This window comes from Salvelinus fontinalis, chromosome 1 (assembly GCF_029448725.1).
Source record: "Salvelinus fontinalis isolate EN_2023a chromosome 1, ASM2944872v1, whole genome shotgun sequence".
NCBI classification, from domain to species: domain Eukaryota; kingdom Metazoa; phylum Chordata; class Actinopteri; order Salmoniformes; family Salmonidae; genus Salvelinus; species Salvelinus fontinalis.
The window spans coordinates 20,216,212-20,232,293 of NC_074665.1; the positions used below are offsets into that span (position 1 = coordinate 20,216,212).

Sequence of the window (16,082 nt, forward strand, 5' to 3'; positions counted from 1 at the left end):
CATAGTGGAGCACTTACAGATGAAGTCCATCTAAGCGATTGGAGAACGGGCATTACTGGTTCTCTGGATGAGAGGGAAATGAGAGAATGACCGTTGCTAGGTATGCAACTCCAGCTAAATGATTGGAGTCCCATAAGTGGGGGCGCTTCACACCTATTGGTACCTAGGACCAGAGACCTTCAGTGAAAGCTCTCATCGCTCCATTCATCCACATACAAATAATCCAACAAGCCGAAGAGTTGTGTCGCTGTGGCCTGATGAACACTATCCTGAACTTGAGTGCAGGGAGAGTTGCCATAGAACACTTCTTACCTTTTTGGGGCCACTGAAGATCTTCCTATTGGTCTCCTTGGATTTCTCCACCTGTTTTGCCTGAGGTCTCCTGGGCATCTCTAGGCCCACAGAGGCAGAGTTGTCCTCTGGGAAGTCCATCACATCTACAAGGGACATGCCAAAAGGTTGACGTGTGTTAGAATAAGACACGAACATCACAGTTCATTACCAAGTCCATAGAATTACATAAACAGAATCCTATCGTGAATTATAAGATCTGTGACGAAGTCATTACTAGCCTAAATTGTTTGAGTATAGTCGATTTACATTTTAGTCATTTAGCAGATGCTCTTATCCAGAGCGACTTACAGGAGCAATTAGGGTTAACCCTCAAGAGTCGATGTTCGTGCCCCGCGGAAATCTAATTAACGTCATTAAAAAAAAATCCTCATCGAGATCCGTCAGATTAAGCTAGACATGTTTTTTTTTTTTTTACATGGGCTGCGTCTCAATCCACTGCACTCGCCTGAAGTCGGTACAGATGATTTGCCAACTTCTGTCTGTAGCGTCCGAACAGTTTGGGCTACACAATAATCCCTCTATGGAAAGGTGAGTCTCTCACGAACATGTCGGTTGTTTTGCTCTAGGATGCCCACAAGCCTCTGAAGACAAGTCTAAAAGGTAGCCAGGTATCAGTTTTAAAAAATGAATGGAAGTATATATGGAGATACTTTAGGCACTAAACTAAGGTGACATGTAAAAGATTATTTTTATTTTTTTAAAGTATTTCCCTCGGATATAAGACAGACACTCCAGAACGAACTTCCTTGTGCTTTTTTTGTGACTGTTTATCCATGTACGAAGCTGTTATTCAATGCATTTCTATGGGCTAATAGCAGTAAAGCCAAAATCAAGGGTTCAAAATATTTTTCAACAGATTTTTTTTATACTTACAGCAGCCCTAAAATTCCTAATCAAATCACTAAATGATCGTTGGTAACAATTCCTTGTTGGCTTAGTAGAAACCCATATGTTAGCTCAAGCAAGGTGTACACTATACGATTTTGGCCACGATTTATACTGAACAAAAATATAAAAAAGGCAACAAAGTTAGTGTTCGTAAGGAAATCAGTCAATTGAAATAAATTCATTAGGACCTAATCATTGGATTTCACAACTGGTAATACAGATATGGATCGATTGGTCACAAATACCTTAAAGGTAGGGGCGTGGATCAGAAAAACAGTCTGTATCTGGTGTGACCACCATTTGTCTCATAAATCGAAGCGCAACACATCTCCTTCACATAGAGGTTATTCAGGCTGTTGATTGTGGCCGGTAGAATGTTGTCCCACTCCTCAATGGCTGTGCCAAGGTGCTGGACATTGGAGGGAACTGGAACACGCCGCTATACACGTCGATCCAGAGCATTCCAAACATGATCAATGGGTGACATGTCTGGTGAGCATGCAGGAAATGGAAGAACTGAGACATCTTCAGCTTCCAGGAATTGTGTACAGATCCTAGCAACATGGGGCCGTGCATTATCATGCTGAACATAACGTGATAGCGGCAGATGAATGGTACGACAATGGGCCTCAGGATCTCGTCAAGGCATCTTTGTGCATTCAAATTGCCATTGATAAAATGCAATTGTGTTCGTTGTCTGTAGCTTATGCCTGCCCATAACACCACACCACCATGGGACAGTCTGTTCACAACGTTGACATCAGCAAACCGCTGATGCACATAACGTTATAAACGTGGTGTGCGGTTGTGAGGCAGGTTGGACATACTGCTAAATTCTCGAAAACAACATTGGAGGTGGCTTATGGTAAATAAATAAACATTAAATTCTGGCAGCAGCTCTGGTGGACATTCCTGCAGTCAGCATGCCAATTGCACACTCCCTCAAAACGTGAGACATCTGTGGCATTGTGTTGTGACAAAACTGCACATTCTATTGGTCTTTTGTCCCCAGCACAAGGTGCACCTGTGTAATGACCATGCTGTTTACTCAGCTTCTTGCTATGCAACACCTGTCAGGTGGTTGGCAAAGAAGAAATGCTCACTAACAGGGATGTAAACAAATTTGTGTAAAAAATTTGAGAGAAAGCTTTTTGTGCTTATGGAACATTTCAGTGATTTTTTATTTCAGCTCATGAAACATGGGACCAACACTTGGTGTGTTGATATTTTTGTTCAGTGTAGCTGTCCCAGACAAGTTTTTTGAGATCGGAGACAAAATCCCCATGCCGTTGCCTACTCGGGGCACGTGGCCGTCACCGGTGCTCGTTTAATGCGAGCGGGTCAGACGCAATCTGAGGGATACCAATCTCGTTTTCGAGCAGTTCCAGACATCCCGATATTTTCAAACGTTTGATTTTATCACCACAAAATCTGCAATGCTCCTGTAGTGTAATATGAGCAACAACAAGTTTTGAGAATAGTGATCAGCAATAGCCAACGAGAGCTCGCCAAAAAAAAGATAGCGACGTTAGGATTTTGAAAGTTGTGTAGTGTCCACCAGGCTTTAGAAGTGTGTGTGTGTAGAGAACTCCATGTTCTTGAAATTGACCTTGACTGAGTCTGCCCTGTACCGATGCTGGTCTGTGTGTGTGTGTGTGTGTGTGTGTGTGTGTGTGTGTGTGTGTGTGTGTGTGTGTGTGTGTGTGTGTGTGTGTGTGTGTGTGTGTGTGTGTTACTACCGGCCTCGCATGAGGCCCTGTGCCTGACCTGAGTGGCTGCTGGTCTGACTCTCCAGCTCCTCGCTGGCGGACAGGGGGCTGTCCACCCTCATCTCCATGGCAGCAGCGGAGGCAGCATAAGCTGTGGCTGCAGCCGCGGCGGCCCTCTTAGCCTTCCTCCTCTCTTTGGCCTGGGAGCCCTCATCTTCGTCGCTGTCGCTGCCACTCATATCGTCAAAGCCAAAATACTTGATCTTGTAGTTGGAGCTGCCGGATGCCACTGGGTCGGAACTGGCTTCCTCCTGGGTGGCACCACGGCCCGCTTCGTTTTCCTCAAAGCCAAAAAAGTCCAACTTGGTGTCTTTCTTGGTCTTGCTCTGTGTGGGTCTGAACCTGGTAGAGAAAAGCAGAGACAGAAGTTAGAACAAGCTACACATATCCAATGTCTTTGAGCAGGTGTGAGATATTGAAGGATGCATGTTTATCAGGAAAATAGAAGAATCCAAACACACATTTGAGAGCATAGCCTATACTGCAGTGTGCAGGTCATTCCCACAGGGGGAGAGAAACATACCTCATTGTTATGACTCAGTGAAGGGAGCAGAAATAGCCCAAACATCATAATCTAACAACAACAGTGATTATCCCAGTCTAGCGGTAAGTAGGTAGGTAGCAGTAGGTCACCTGGTGGGTTTAGCTGGTGCTGGTTCGGTCTTCTTCCTCAGACGGCCAGTATCTCCCTGGTCTGTCAGGGGGGCAGCGACGGCGGCAGCGGGGGTGTATTCCTCCATGACCCTGTCCTGAATGGTGACGTTAAACACCGACAAGCAGGACGGGTGAAGCACTGTGAAGTCTCTCGTCCGCCCGCGGCCCGCCGGCTTGCTGCTGTTCTCTGTATTGTTGGTCTCAAGAGGGCCAGATCCAGGCCCACTACTGAAGGCTGTACTGGTGCTAGTACTACTGGTACTGTTAGAGTCCCCGGCCTGCTTGCCTTTGTTGGGCCGGCGGTATGTCCGGCAGTGGGTGCTGACCCTGAGCAGAGACTGGGAGTAGTCCTGGGACTCGGAGGGCTCGATCGGGATCTCGAAGTCCCCCAGGCCCACAACGTCACTGGGAGTGGGCTCTGGGGAGGTCTTGTCCTGCCTGGCCAGACCGAGACCATAGCCCCACTCGCCACTCCACATTGACAAAGGGGGGCTTCTGGGGGGCTCTGGAGTGGGGGAGGTGGGCCCCAGACCCATCACTGCGTCCCAGTTGTCGTAAGAGTCCTTGGCCTCGCTCTTTAGGGTGGTGGTCTGCGCAATAGGCTTCTTGTCGCTTTCCGAGGCGTTGCAGTACCACGAATAGCTGTGTTTCTCCACAGTCGCACCCTGGCTGGACCAGCAGGGTTGGCTTGGCTTGGCTGGGGGTGGAAAGGCAATCTATTAACACAGTGTATTAGCACCACATTTTAAAAGTGCAATATGCCGAAATCGCTCTGGCATTTCCTGGTTACTAAAATTCTAATAATTCAACTAATTTCAGTTTGTGACACAAAACAAGCACTCAGAGTGTATAGAACCATTGTACCATCTAAAACGCTGTGAAAGATCTTTTTTTATTATTTAAAAACGATATAATTCAGTTGTTTGAAGCTGGCATACAAAAACGAAAGTAAAAGACGCAAAAACTAAACATAAGGAAAGAATAAAAATAGCACACATACAGTGCATTCAGAAAGTATTCAGACCCCTTGACTTTTTCTACATTTTGTAATGTTACAGCCTTATCATACTAAAAAAGTATTACCTACACACAATACCCCATGAAGAGAAAGCAAAAACAGGTTTATAAATTTGCATAAATGAAGTTAAAAATAAATGAATGACATTTACATAAGTATTAAGACCCTTTACTGAAGCACATTTGGCAGCGATTACAGCCGAGTCTTGTGTACGACTCTACAAGTGGGAGTTTCACCCATTCTTCTCGTCAGAAACTCTAAAGCTCTGTCAGGTTGGATGGGGAGCGTCGCTGCACAGCTATCTCTCCAGAGATGTTCGATCGGGTTCAAGTCCGGGCCACTCTAGGACATTCAGAGACTTGTCCTGAAGCCACTCCTGCTTCTTGCCCGTGTGCTTAGGGTCGTTGTCCTGTTGGAACCACTCTGGAGCAGGTTTTCATCAAGGATGTCTCTGTACTTTGCTCCGTTCATCTTTCCCTCGATCCTCACTATTCTCCCCCAGTCCCTGCCGCTGAAAAACATCCCCACAGCACGATGCTGCCACCACCATGCATCACCATAGGGATGGTGCTAGGTTTCCTCCAGACGTGACGCTTGGCATTCAGGCCCAAGAGTTCAATCTTAGTGTTATCAGACCAGAGAATCTTGTTTCTCGTGGTCTAGTAAGAAGGGCGGGGGTGTATGCGCCATGATTAACAACTCATGGTGTAATCGTAACATACAGGAACTCACGACCTTTTGTTCACATGACCTAGACTTCCTCACAAACAAAAGCCAACCATATCTCCCAAGATAATTCTCGTCGGTTATTGTTACAGCCATGTATATCCCCCCTCAAGCCGATACCACGACAGTCCTCAAGGAACTTCACTGGATGGCCACATTTATTAGAGCTAGGGATTTTAACCTCTAACGAGCACCTACCCCGGGTCCGGGAGCACCCCCCACCCCCCCCCCCCACACTGATTAGCATCGCTAGCATAGCGTCACAATTAAATAGTAGCATCTAAATATCATTAAATCACAAGTCCAAGACACCTAATGAAAGATACAGATCCTGTGAATGAAGCCACCATTTCAGATTTTTAAAATGTTTTACAGGGAAGACACAATATGTAAATCTATTAGCTAAACACGTTAGCAAAAATCAACATTTTTCTTGTCCACCATTTTCTCTCAACACCAGTAGCTATCACCAATTCGGCTAAACTAAGATATTGATAGCCACTAACCAAGAAAAAAACTCATCAGATGACAGTCTGATAACATATTTATGGTATAGGATAGGTTTTGTTAGAAAAATGCGTATATTTCAGGTATAAATCATAGTTTGCCATTGCAGCCAGCATCACAAATCTCACCAAAGCTCCTAGAATTACTATAGACAGCAACGTGTATTACCAATTTACTAATCATAAAACATTTCTTACAAATACACAGCACATAGCAATGGACAGACACAGATCTTGTGAATTCAGACAACATTTCAGATTTTCTAAGTGTTTTACGGCGAAAACACAATAAATCGTTATATTAGCATACCACATACGCAAACGTTACCCGAGCACTGATTCTAGCCAAAGAGAGCGATATCATATCATCGCCAAAATATATTAATTTTTTCACTAACCTTCTCAGAATCCTTCAGATGACACTCCTGTAACATCATATTACAACATACATATACAGTTTGTTCGAAAATGTGCATATTTAGCCATAAAAAAACGTGGTTATACAATGAAAATAGTAGCAAAACAAGCCTGGTAAAGTCGGTCGCCATCTTTGAGTGATCTAGTTTAATCAATAGCTAATCATATACTTGACTAAAAAATACAGGGTTGACAGGAATCGAAAGACAAATTAGTTCTTAATGCAATCGCTGATTTACATTTTTTAAATTATCCTTACTTTTCAATACAGGTTGCGCCAAGCGAAGCTATAGCAAACAAGCTGGCGACATAAACGTTTAACATTTATCGACAGAAACACGATTTATCATCATAAATTGTTCTTACTGTGAGCTGTTCTTCCATCAGAATCTTGGGCAAATAATTCTTTCTTGGGTCTAATCTTCTTTTGGTCGAAAGATGTCCACTTGTCCGTCGAAATGCCCACTAACGTAGGACCGGGAGCCCGAAATGTGCCCAGCGCGTCAAAGTGCACAACAAAGCAATGACTCAAAATCGCACTAAAGGGATATAAATTGCTATAAAACGGTTTAAATTAACTACCTTATGTTTTTAACTCCTATAACGAGTAGAAACATGACCGGAGAAATATAACTGGCTACACTAATGCTTGGAAAAAGAGCAGTTCCGTGTCCTCCGCGCGCATGACGCAGCTGGAAAAGAGTTCCTACCTACAGGTTTTTTTCATTTATAGTGCCTGTGATTGCGCAATCGATACCATTCAAATCGTCATCACGTAAAGGCATCCAGGGGAAGACGTAAGCAGTGTCCGTATCCTGATAGCAATAACAGTGGCCTTTAAACTGACTCCAGATCAGGGGCCAAAATGTGTGAAATCTGACTCCATGTCAGGGAAATTGCTGTAGAATGAGTTCTGTTCCACTCAGAGACAAAATTCCAACGCCTATAGAAACTATAGACTGTTTTCTGTTTTCTAATAGTAATAATATGCATATTGTACGATAAAGAATTTAGTAGGAAGCCGTTTAATCTGTAATGCAATTATGCTAATGAGAAAACAGCACCCCCTGTAGGCGCAAGAAGTTAACAAAGCAGATTTGAGAACAAGGCCACCTAAATTCTATCAGCATATTGATTGTAGCACTCTTGTGGGCAATATACTGGATCACTGCTAGTATAACTTCCGAGATGCATACAAGGCACTATCCCGCCCTCCCATCAGAAATTCTGACCACGACTCCATTTCGCCCCTCCGGTCCTAAAGGCAGACACTCAAACAGGATGTACCTGTGACGAGAACTACTCAACGCTGGTCTGACCAATCGGAATCCACGCTTCAATATTGTTTTGATCACGCGGACTTGGAAATGTTCCCGGGCAGAGAATAATATCTATTTATACGCTGACTCAGTGAGTTTATAAGGAAGTGCATTGGAGATGTTGTACCCACTGTGACTATTAAAACCACCCCTATCCAGAAACTGTTGATAGATGGCGGCATTCAAGCAAAACTGAACGCGCAAACCGCATTTAACCATGGAAAGAGGACTGGGAAAATGTCAGAATACATACAGTGTAGTTATTCCCTCCGCAAGGCAATCAAACAACCGAAATATCGGTATCGGGACAAAGTGGAGTTGCAATTCAATGGCTCAGACCTGAGACGTATGTGGCAGGGTCTACAGGCAAATACGGACTACAAATAGAAAACCAGCCGCGTCAATGACACCAACACGACACTTCCAGACAAACTAAACACCTTCTTTGCCCGCTTTGGGGAAAATACAGTGCCTCCGACGCGGTCCGCTACCAAGGAGTGGGCTCTCATTCTCCGTGGGCAACGTGAGTAAGACATTTAAACGTGTTAACTCTCGCAAGGCTGCCATCCCAGACGGCATCCCTAGCCACATCCCCAGAGCATGTGCAGACTAGCTGGCTGGTGTGTTTATGGACATATTCAATTGTCACTTTCATAATGCCACTTCCATCCCTTTACTTAGATTTGTGTGTATTAGGTAGTTGTTGTGGAATTGTTAGATTACTTGTTAAAAATTACTACATAATAATATTAATAATATTACTTTCCTAATGCACTGTAGAACAGATCTACCGCTTTTTAGACTTGCTACCAATGAAAATGCCAGATCTATAACTCACATTTTTTTTTATGTGAATTTGGTCAAGTTGCCCAAAAGTTACATATTGCAGTTTCAAGCATTAGGCAGTTAATGTCTCTGACAGATGTAGCATACAGCAGATAAATTCAAGCCATCTTGACATCTGCAACATGGGTGCCATTTTTACATTGGAAGGTGGTTTCAACCATGTATGAGAGAGTGTTAACTAAGTGCTAGGGCTGTGAGAGGACCAGCACACCCTGCACAACGCTGAAAAAATGCTGAGTCAGAAAATGTCTCCAACTCTGTTGGTCTAAGTCACCACAACATCAGGAGACTGGGTTAGCCTACATGTGATGACAGTGTGGACATCGACAACACTGGCTCTTGTAATTATTTACGTGCACTTTAAAACCTACTGGGTGGGACAATAATGGCTTGCTAAACAACTATACTGGCAGTTGAGTTCCAATAGGCTGCTACATACCACTTGCATTCAGATTCTGGTATATACCCCTCCCTAAGGAATGTTTAGGCTTGCTAGGCTATATGACTAGGGTAATAGTGCACAGAATATACCTTAGGCCAGGGTTCCCCAACTGGCGACCCGCGGCTGAATCTGGCTGATGATCCTTGCATTAGTCTCCTCTCTAGGATAATTTTTGACAAGTCCCAAACAAATCGTTCCAAGGCTCGGAATGCCAAAATCCGTCGCAGAAGATAGACGCTTCATCACTGACAAGAGCTGACACCTCAGTCCAAAACATCCATAGAATTCAAAGCTCTTCAAACAAGGGAATTGAAGAGATTCTCCTGTACTTCTGTATACTTTTTAGCCAGTAGATCTGAAAGTAGCACTCACGAGGCAAAAAGTCGTCAAAAATTGCGTACTACATCACATATGTGCAGATATGCGCACCACATGCAAACAAAATTGAAAAGCTGTCTAACAAAAAAAATCCTGAAATTAAAAGAAATACTTTGGCATGTTGGCAATGAGGCCATATACACTGCTCAAAAAAATAAAGGGAACACTTAAACAACACAATGTAACTCCAAGTCAATCACACTTCTGTGAAATCAAACTGTCCACTTAGGAAGCAACACTGATTGACAATAAATTTCACATGCTGTTGTGCAAATGGAATAGACAAAAGGTGGAAATTATAGGCAATTAGTAAGACACCCCCAAAAAAGGAGTGGTTCTGCAGGTGGTGACCACAAACCACTTCTCAGTTCCTATGCTTCCTGGCTGATGTTTTGGTCACTTTTGAATGCTGGCAGTGCTTTCACTCTAGTGGTAGCATGAGACGGAGTCTACAACCCATACAAGTGGCTCAGGTAGTGCAGCTCATCCAGGATGGCACATCAATGCGAGCTGTGGCAAGAAGGTTTGCTGTGTCTGTCAGCGTAGTGTCCAGAGCATGGAGGCGCTACCAGGAGACAGGCCAGTACATCAAGAGACGTGGAGGAGGCCATAGGAGGGCAACAACCCAGCAGCAGGACCACTACCTCCGCCTTTGTACAAGAAGGAGCAGGAGGAGCACTGCCAGAGCCCTGCAAAATGACCTCCAGCAGGCCACAAATGTGCATGTGTCTGCTCAAACGGTCAGAAACAGACTCCATGAGGGTGGTATGAGAGCCCGACGTCCACAGGTGGGGGTTGTGCTTACAGCCCAACTCCGTGCAGGACATTTGGCATTTGTCAGAGAACACCAAGATTGGCAAATTCGCCACTGGCGCCCTGTGCTCTTCACAGATGAAAGCAGGTTCACACTGAGCACATGTGACAGACGTGACAGTCTGGAGACGCCGTGGAGAACGTTCTGTTGCCTGCAACATCCTCCAGCATGACCGGTTTGGCGGTGGGTCAGTCATGCTGTGGGGTGGCATTTCTTTGGGGGGCCGCACAGCCCTCCATGTGCTCGCCAGAGGTAGCCTGACTGCCATTAGGTACCGAAATGAGATCCTCAGACCCCTTGTGAGACCATATGCTGGTGCGGTTGGCCCTGGGTTCCTCCTAATGCAAGACATTGCTAGACCTCATGTGGCTGGAGTGTGTCGGCAGTTCCTGCAAGAGGAAGGCATTGATGCTATGGACTGGCCCGCCCGTTCCCCAGACCTGAATCCAATTGAGCACATCTGGGACATCATGTCTCGCTCCATCGACCAACGCCAAGTTGCACCACAGACTGTCCAGGAGTTGGCGGATGCTTTCGTCCAGGTCTGGGAGGAGATCCCTCAGGAGACCACCCGCCACCTCATCAGGAGCATGCCCAGGCGTTGTAGGGAGGTCATACAGGCACGTGGAGGCCACACACACTACTGAGCCTCATTTTGACTTGTTTTAAGGACATTACATCAAAGTTGGATCAGCCTGTAGTGTGGTTTTCCACTTTAATTTTGAGTGTGACTCCAAATCCAGACCTCCATGGGTTGATAAATTTGATTTCCATTGATCATTTTTGTGTGATTTTGTTGTCAGCACATTCAACTATGTAAAGAAAAAAGTATTTAATAAGAATAGTTCATTCATTCAGATCTAGGATGTGTTATTTTAGTGTTCCCTTTATTTTTTTGAGCAGTGTATCTACTTCCCCAGATTCAGATGAAAGTGTGGATACCACTGTGTCCAGTATGAAGAAAGTTAGAGGTAGTTTCACGAGCCAATGCTAACTAGCATTAACACAATTAATTCCAGTCATTGCGCTAATGCTAGTTAACAATTGTGCTAATGCTAGTTAGCAATTGCGCTAGTTAGCAACTTCCTAGTCCTAGTGCAATTATCCACGAGTTAATCTGACTCTGGTGAAGTAGATAAAAGGCATTGCCAAAATCCCAAGTAGCCCTTTAACGGAGCTCCAAGTAGCCCTTTAACGGAGCTCCAAGTAGCCCTTTAACGGAGCTCCAAGTAGCCCTTTAACGGAGCTCCAAGTAGCCCTTTAACGGAGCTCCAAGTAGCCCTTTAACGGAGCTCCAAGTAGCCCTTTAACGGAGCTCCAAGTAGCCCTTTAACTGAGCTTGGCATATCAATGAGAAATATCCTATCACAAGAAAGATAGTAAACAGACCTACATCCTCAATCTACATTTTACTTCAAAATAACTTGGGTTTTGTCATTAATTCAGGGTGTTGTGGTTTTTGCTGAGAATGCCAAGACATTTGATTAACAGGTTTTGTTTTGAATTACTCTTCCACCTCTGTAAATATAAATATATATTATAAATGGGAATGTTTTATTTTCAAATCCTTTGCACTTAAGAAATCATCGGACTGAGAAAATGCCTGATTAGATTTCAATCAGAGCCGTAACAGGCCTGGTTTATTATGCAGTTGGTACTTGGGGGGATTTTGAGACTACCCTCTCGCTGTCTGGACACACTCTGAATGCAAAGACAATCACGCCATCGTCGCTAAAGACTGAGCACCTCGGAGTTAAAAAGTTTTCTAGATCCAACTAAGCTTTTCAATAATTAGCCACATAAAAAAAGGGCCGGTCGGAATGCTTTGCTTGACGAATCCTTAAGCGAGGCTCAATAAGTATTATCATCAGTCTGACCGCAAGTCCCGGCTGTGAAAAGTTTCCTTTAATCCCTGATCTGCTCATATTGATTTCTCCGCCAGACAAACAAGTAGAGAGTTTCTATGGGTGGACAAGTGAACACTGGGCCTTAGAGGATATCCTGGGCTTGTGTAGGAATGTGGCAGTGCTGTTGCTAAATGTGCCAATGAGTAATACTTTCAGTTCAGTTTTCAGACTGACAGAACTTTTACTTATCATGTGACTATCACTAACTTGCATGACAAAGGATATGCTTGTGGCTATTGTTCCATACCTGAGCCTGCAACTTCAATGCCTACAGAGATGTGTCAAACAAGCCCATTCTCTAAGTGACTCAAAGCCTAGACAACTTCCAGGGCCACTGATTTGAATGACAGAGTCACAGAGGGCATACAGCCATATGGAGGAGTGACAAATGATGTGATACTGTTTTTGCAGTGGACAAGGGCACACAACAGCAGGCAGCATTGCATTGAAACGGGCCCGTAACTAGAGCAATAAGTTGCTGCCTCTGGCAGTAAATAACATTCAGCGTGTCTGCTTTGCAATGCGGAATACAATCAGAACCACCTGCCATAGAGGAGATGGCCTCCTAAAACGGGGCTGTACCCGTCAAGTGGACCGGTTTCGTATTAGAGAAGAGCATCAACATAATGCAGACTGTAAATTTTGATGGGTTTGCTTCTCCCCAGCGAGTGCTTTGGGTGTAATCCACAAGAGCCACCTGCTAGGCTGACAGTTGGTGCCCATTATTCCAGTCCAGAGGGTAAGCTAAACTCACTCCCGGCAGCCTGTTGAAGCCTGCTCCAAAAACACACTGCCAGATTAGATGTTTTTCTGTTCCAAGATTTGGGCTATCAAAGTTTCCCCAAAGTCAAAAGCTTACAACGATGTTTGTAAAGTGGTAAATTGCTGTTCAATTTAAATGACTACTTGTCTGAATCCCAAGGTCAGCTACCAATCTGCTGTCTAAATCAGATGGCTGGATGACATCATATGGTCCGAAATTAATAAGCCTAATTGCAAGTGCATCCTAACCTAATAATTTAGTATTGGATCACTAAAGACCATCAAAATATTTGGTACTCAGTCCTATAACTACCTTAAAATACATTTGCTTGAAATAAATGACAGGAAATAACTGTTTCAATAATTATAACAGAAGTTGGCTGACACGGCACACAACATTTGATCTCAACTGAGTGAGTCCGCCACACTGCAAGCAATTTATCCCTTCAACCTTACACCCCCTGGAAGCAAAGGCCTTCTGGCCCAAGATTTGATTCTACATTGGATTAGTAGTCCTACTTTGCAACACGAGGCTCGTCCTACCTGTTGTGGTGGTGGTGTTGAAGAACCTGGCTGTGTCCTCTGTGACCCTCAATTGGTTTCTGTCACTACCCATGCTAGAGGTAGCTTTACTGGGAACAAGGCTGCTCTGCTGGCTGCTCCTGGACTCCAGGCAGAAGCCTGGCCTCCCTGCCTGAGGCGGCTCTACTGATGCCGGCTTGGCTGGGGAGGCCTTGGCGTGTGGGAAGCGAGAGGTGACCGTCTTGGACTCATCATCGCTGTCAAAGCCAAAGGGGTCCTCAGAGGTCTCGTCTGAGAGTTTGGGCCTCTTGGGCTGCTCTGCCACCTCACTCCTCTGGCCCGGGCGCTTGGAGCTCACCTTGGCCTTGTATGTCGTCTCGCCCCATTTGGTGCTGAGCGTGGCTCTCTTGTTGGACAGGACCTCGTCAAACTTGGATGATGATCCATCGCCGCCCTTACGGCTGTAGGTTTTACCAAATCTCGATGTCATTGTGGCATCTGTTTCATATTCTCTGGGACGGACAAAAAATATAAAATGCATTAGTTGCTGTCATCATAGGCCATTTCTCATCAACGCAATCACAATATTGTGGTTGAAATGTACTTCTACTGTAATGTTTTGATTTTGGATGTAATAAATCTGAATTATTGGCGATTCAGTTCATCAGCACCCAAATGTTATTCGGAAGTTGTCATTTCACCACTACGTTATTGTAATGTTAGTGCAGTGCAGTTCTCAAACTTGGGGTCAGGACCCCAAGCAGCATACTACCCTACATCCCACTGCTTGCTTGCCTCAAGCTAAGCAGTGTTGGTCCTGGTCGGTCCCTGGATGGGAGATCAGATGCTGCTAGAAGTGGTGTTGGAGGGCTAGTAGGATACACTCTTTCCTCCTGTCTAAAACAAATATCCTAATGCTCCAAGGCAGAGATTGGGGACATTGCCCTGTGTAGGGTGCCCTCTTTCAGACGGGACGTTAAACGTGTGTGGTCACTGAAGTGCCCATTGAACTTATGGTAAGAGTAGGGGTGTTAACCCCGGTGTCCTGGCTAAATTCCCAATCTGTCCACCTAATCATCCCCAGCTTCCAATTGTGTCATTCATCTTCAAATGGGCATAGAATAAAACCTTTTAGTGTCAACTAAGGACCACTTACACTTCATGTCATTGTGATGAGACAGCCTGCGGGACCTAAAGGTGTGTGAATATTAACACACAGCTTTAACTAGGGAATCAAATGTTTCCATGTGAGGTATGCTGCATTTTCTAGTTTAAATATGTAGTTGTGCAGTAAAAGTTAAGGAACCCTTGCGTTAGTGGGATCTTTATTATAGTGGGATCTTTATTATCAGCTTGAGTAAACTGAGACTACTGCCGCGTTAGCATACTAACCGGAACTAGAAAACTCGGAAATGTCCGACTTTCTGAATCGTTGAACGCGGCACGTGTATGACTACAACCAGTTAACAAGTCGCAGTTTCCTCTTTCCGATTGGCACTTTAATGCAGCATCATTTGCTCTGGATGTGGCTAACGCAATGTGTGTACAACTAGCTAACGTTAGCAACAATACACCACAATTAGCTTTGCCATTATACAGTTAGCTAGCTAAATCAATCAGCTGACGTTATTGGGGGGGGGGGGGGAGAGTGTCTAACAGCAGTACATAGAAGCAACGTTAAGGTAATCTAACTAGCCTCGATAATATCATGATATTGACCTAGGGAGTTATAGTTTAATTCAGTGTTGATACCAAAACAGACCCATATGGCGAGCTAGTTAGTTGCGACGTTAGCTAGCTAACTAACTTAGCCATTAACGTCGTGTGACATTGCGCTGGCTAGCTACCGTTAGCTAAATAACGCCAACGCCATCTGCAAAAAGTTAAACGTCCTGTGCATTGTTCATTAATATAATAATAGTTGGCTAACACGAACATAATTTAGTCATCACATTATCGTCGTGGCTAGAAAGTGAGCAAAAAACAATTTAGCTAGCTAAGTAAGTCTAGTAACGAAATAGCTACTTGGCTAGTTAGCTATCAGGTTAGTTTCAACAGACTTAACATGATTGACGAACATCCACTTTTCACATTGATTTGAAGGTTTAAAGTAGTTTGAAAATCACTGTATATTTCATAAAATGTAAGTGAATACAACCATACAACAGCCTCACTTACTAGGTGCGCGAAAAGACCGAACCACTCAACAACACTCCGAAGGCGTCCGCTTCCCGCAGCAGATTGGGCCTCCCTTACAATATAAACAAGGCTAAATTGCCTGTAGTAATGACAGATCGAGGACAGTCAACGACTACACAAAGTCCTGTGTTTTCTGTGTAACAAAGTTATTTTGATAATGTTGGTTTTACGTCTGATATATTCCTTTTTTGAAGCTATATCAAACTCAATTGTCTCCTCTTGTGTTACACCGATGGCTTGCATTCGGGTTCCCCCTCCCTTTCGCTTCCAACCGCACTGTCACCTAGCCGCTAGTACACTGTGGTCCAATCAGGAAGCTACATCTTTGGATGTGACAGTGAACTAGCGCTGCGAAGCAGTATTCTTCGTTGTGATTGGTTCAAAAGCCGACAAGCCCAAACACCTTCGCATTTCATTGGACTGTTGGTGAGAGGCGTCCTCTTTGGGGGGTGTCGAAGCTGTTCATATACAGTATAGCTCATTCAGTGGTTGAAGCTCCTGGAATGTAATAAATGTGCAAACTGAAGGTAAATTGTGTGCTGAAATGAATAATAAATCAAT

The 16,082-nt window shown here is 44.4% G+C and overlaps 1 protein-coding gene across 1 annotated transcript in view; it reads right to left on the bottom strand.

Moving 5' to 3' along the window:
* Positions 1-15,796, bottom strand: part of LOC129833214 (wings apart-like protein homolog) — a 48,035-nt gene extending 32,239 nt beyond the window's left edge. Inside the window, exons 1-5 of the mRNA XM_055897668.1 lie at positions 15,501-15,796; positions 13,344-13,834; positions 3,645-4,362; positions 3,010-3,353; positions 313-437 (exon numbers count right to left, since the gene is read on the bottom strand). Of these exons, the coding sequence (XP_055753643.1) occupies positions 313-437; positions 3,010-3,353; positions 3,645-4,362; positions 13,344-13,812 (1,656 nt within the window). The 5' untranslated portion in view covers positions 13,813-13,834; positions 15,501-15,796. The remainder of the gene's footprint in view (positions 1-312; positions 438-3,009; positions 3,354-3,644; positions 4,363-13,343; positions 13,835-15,500) is intronic.
* Between the last annotated feature and the right edge of the window lie 286 nt (positions 15,797-16,082).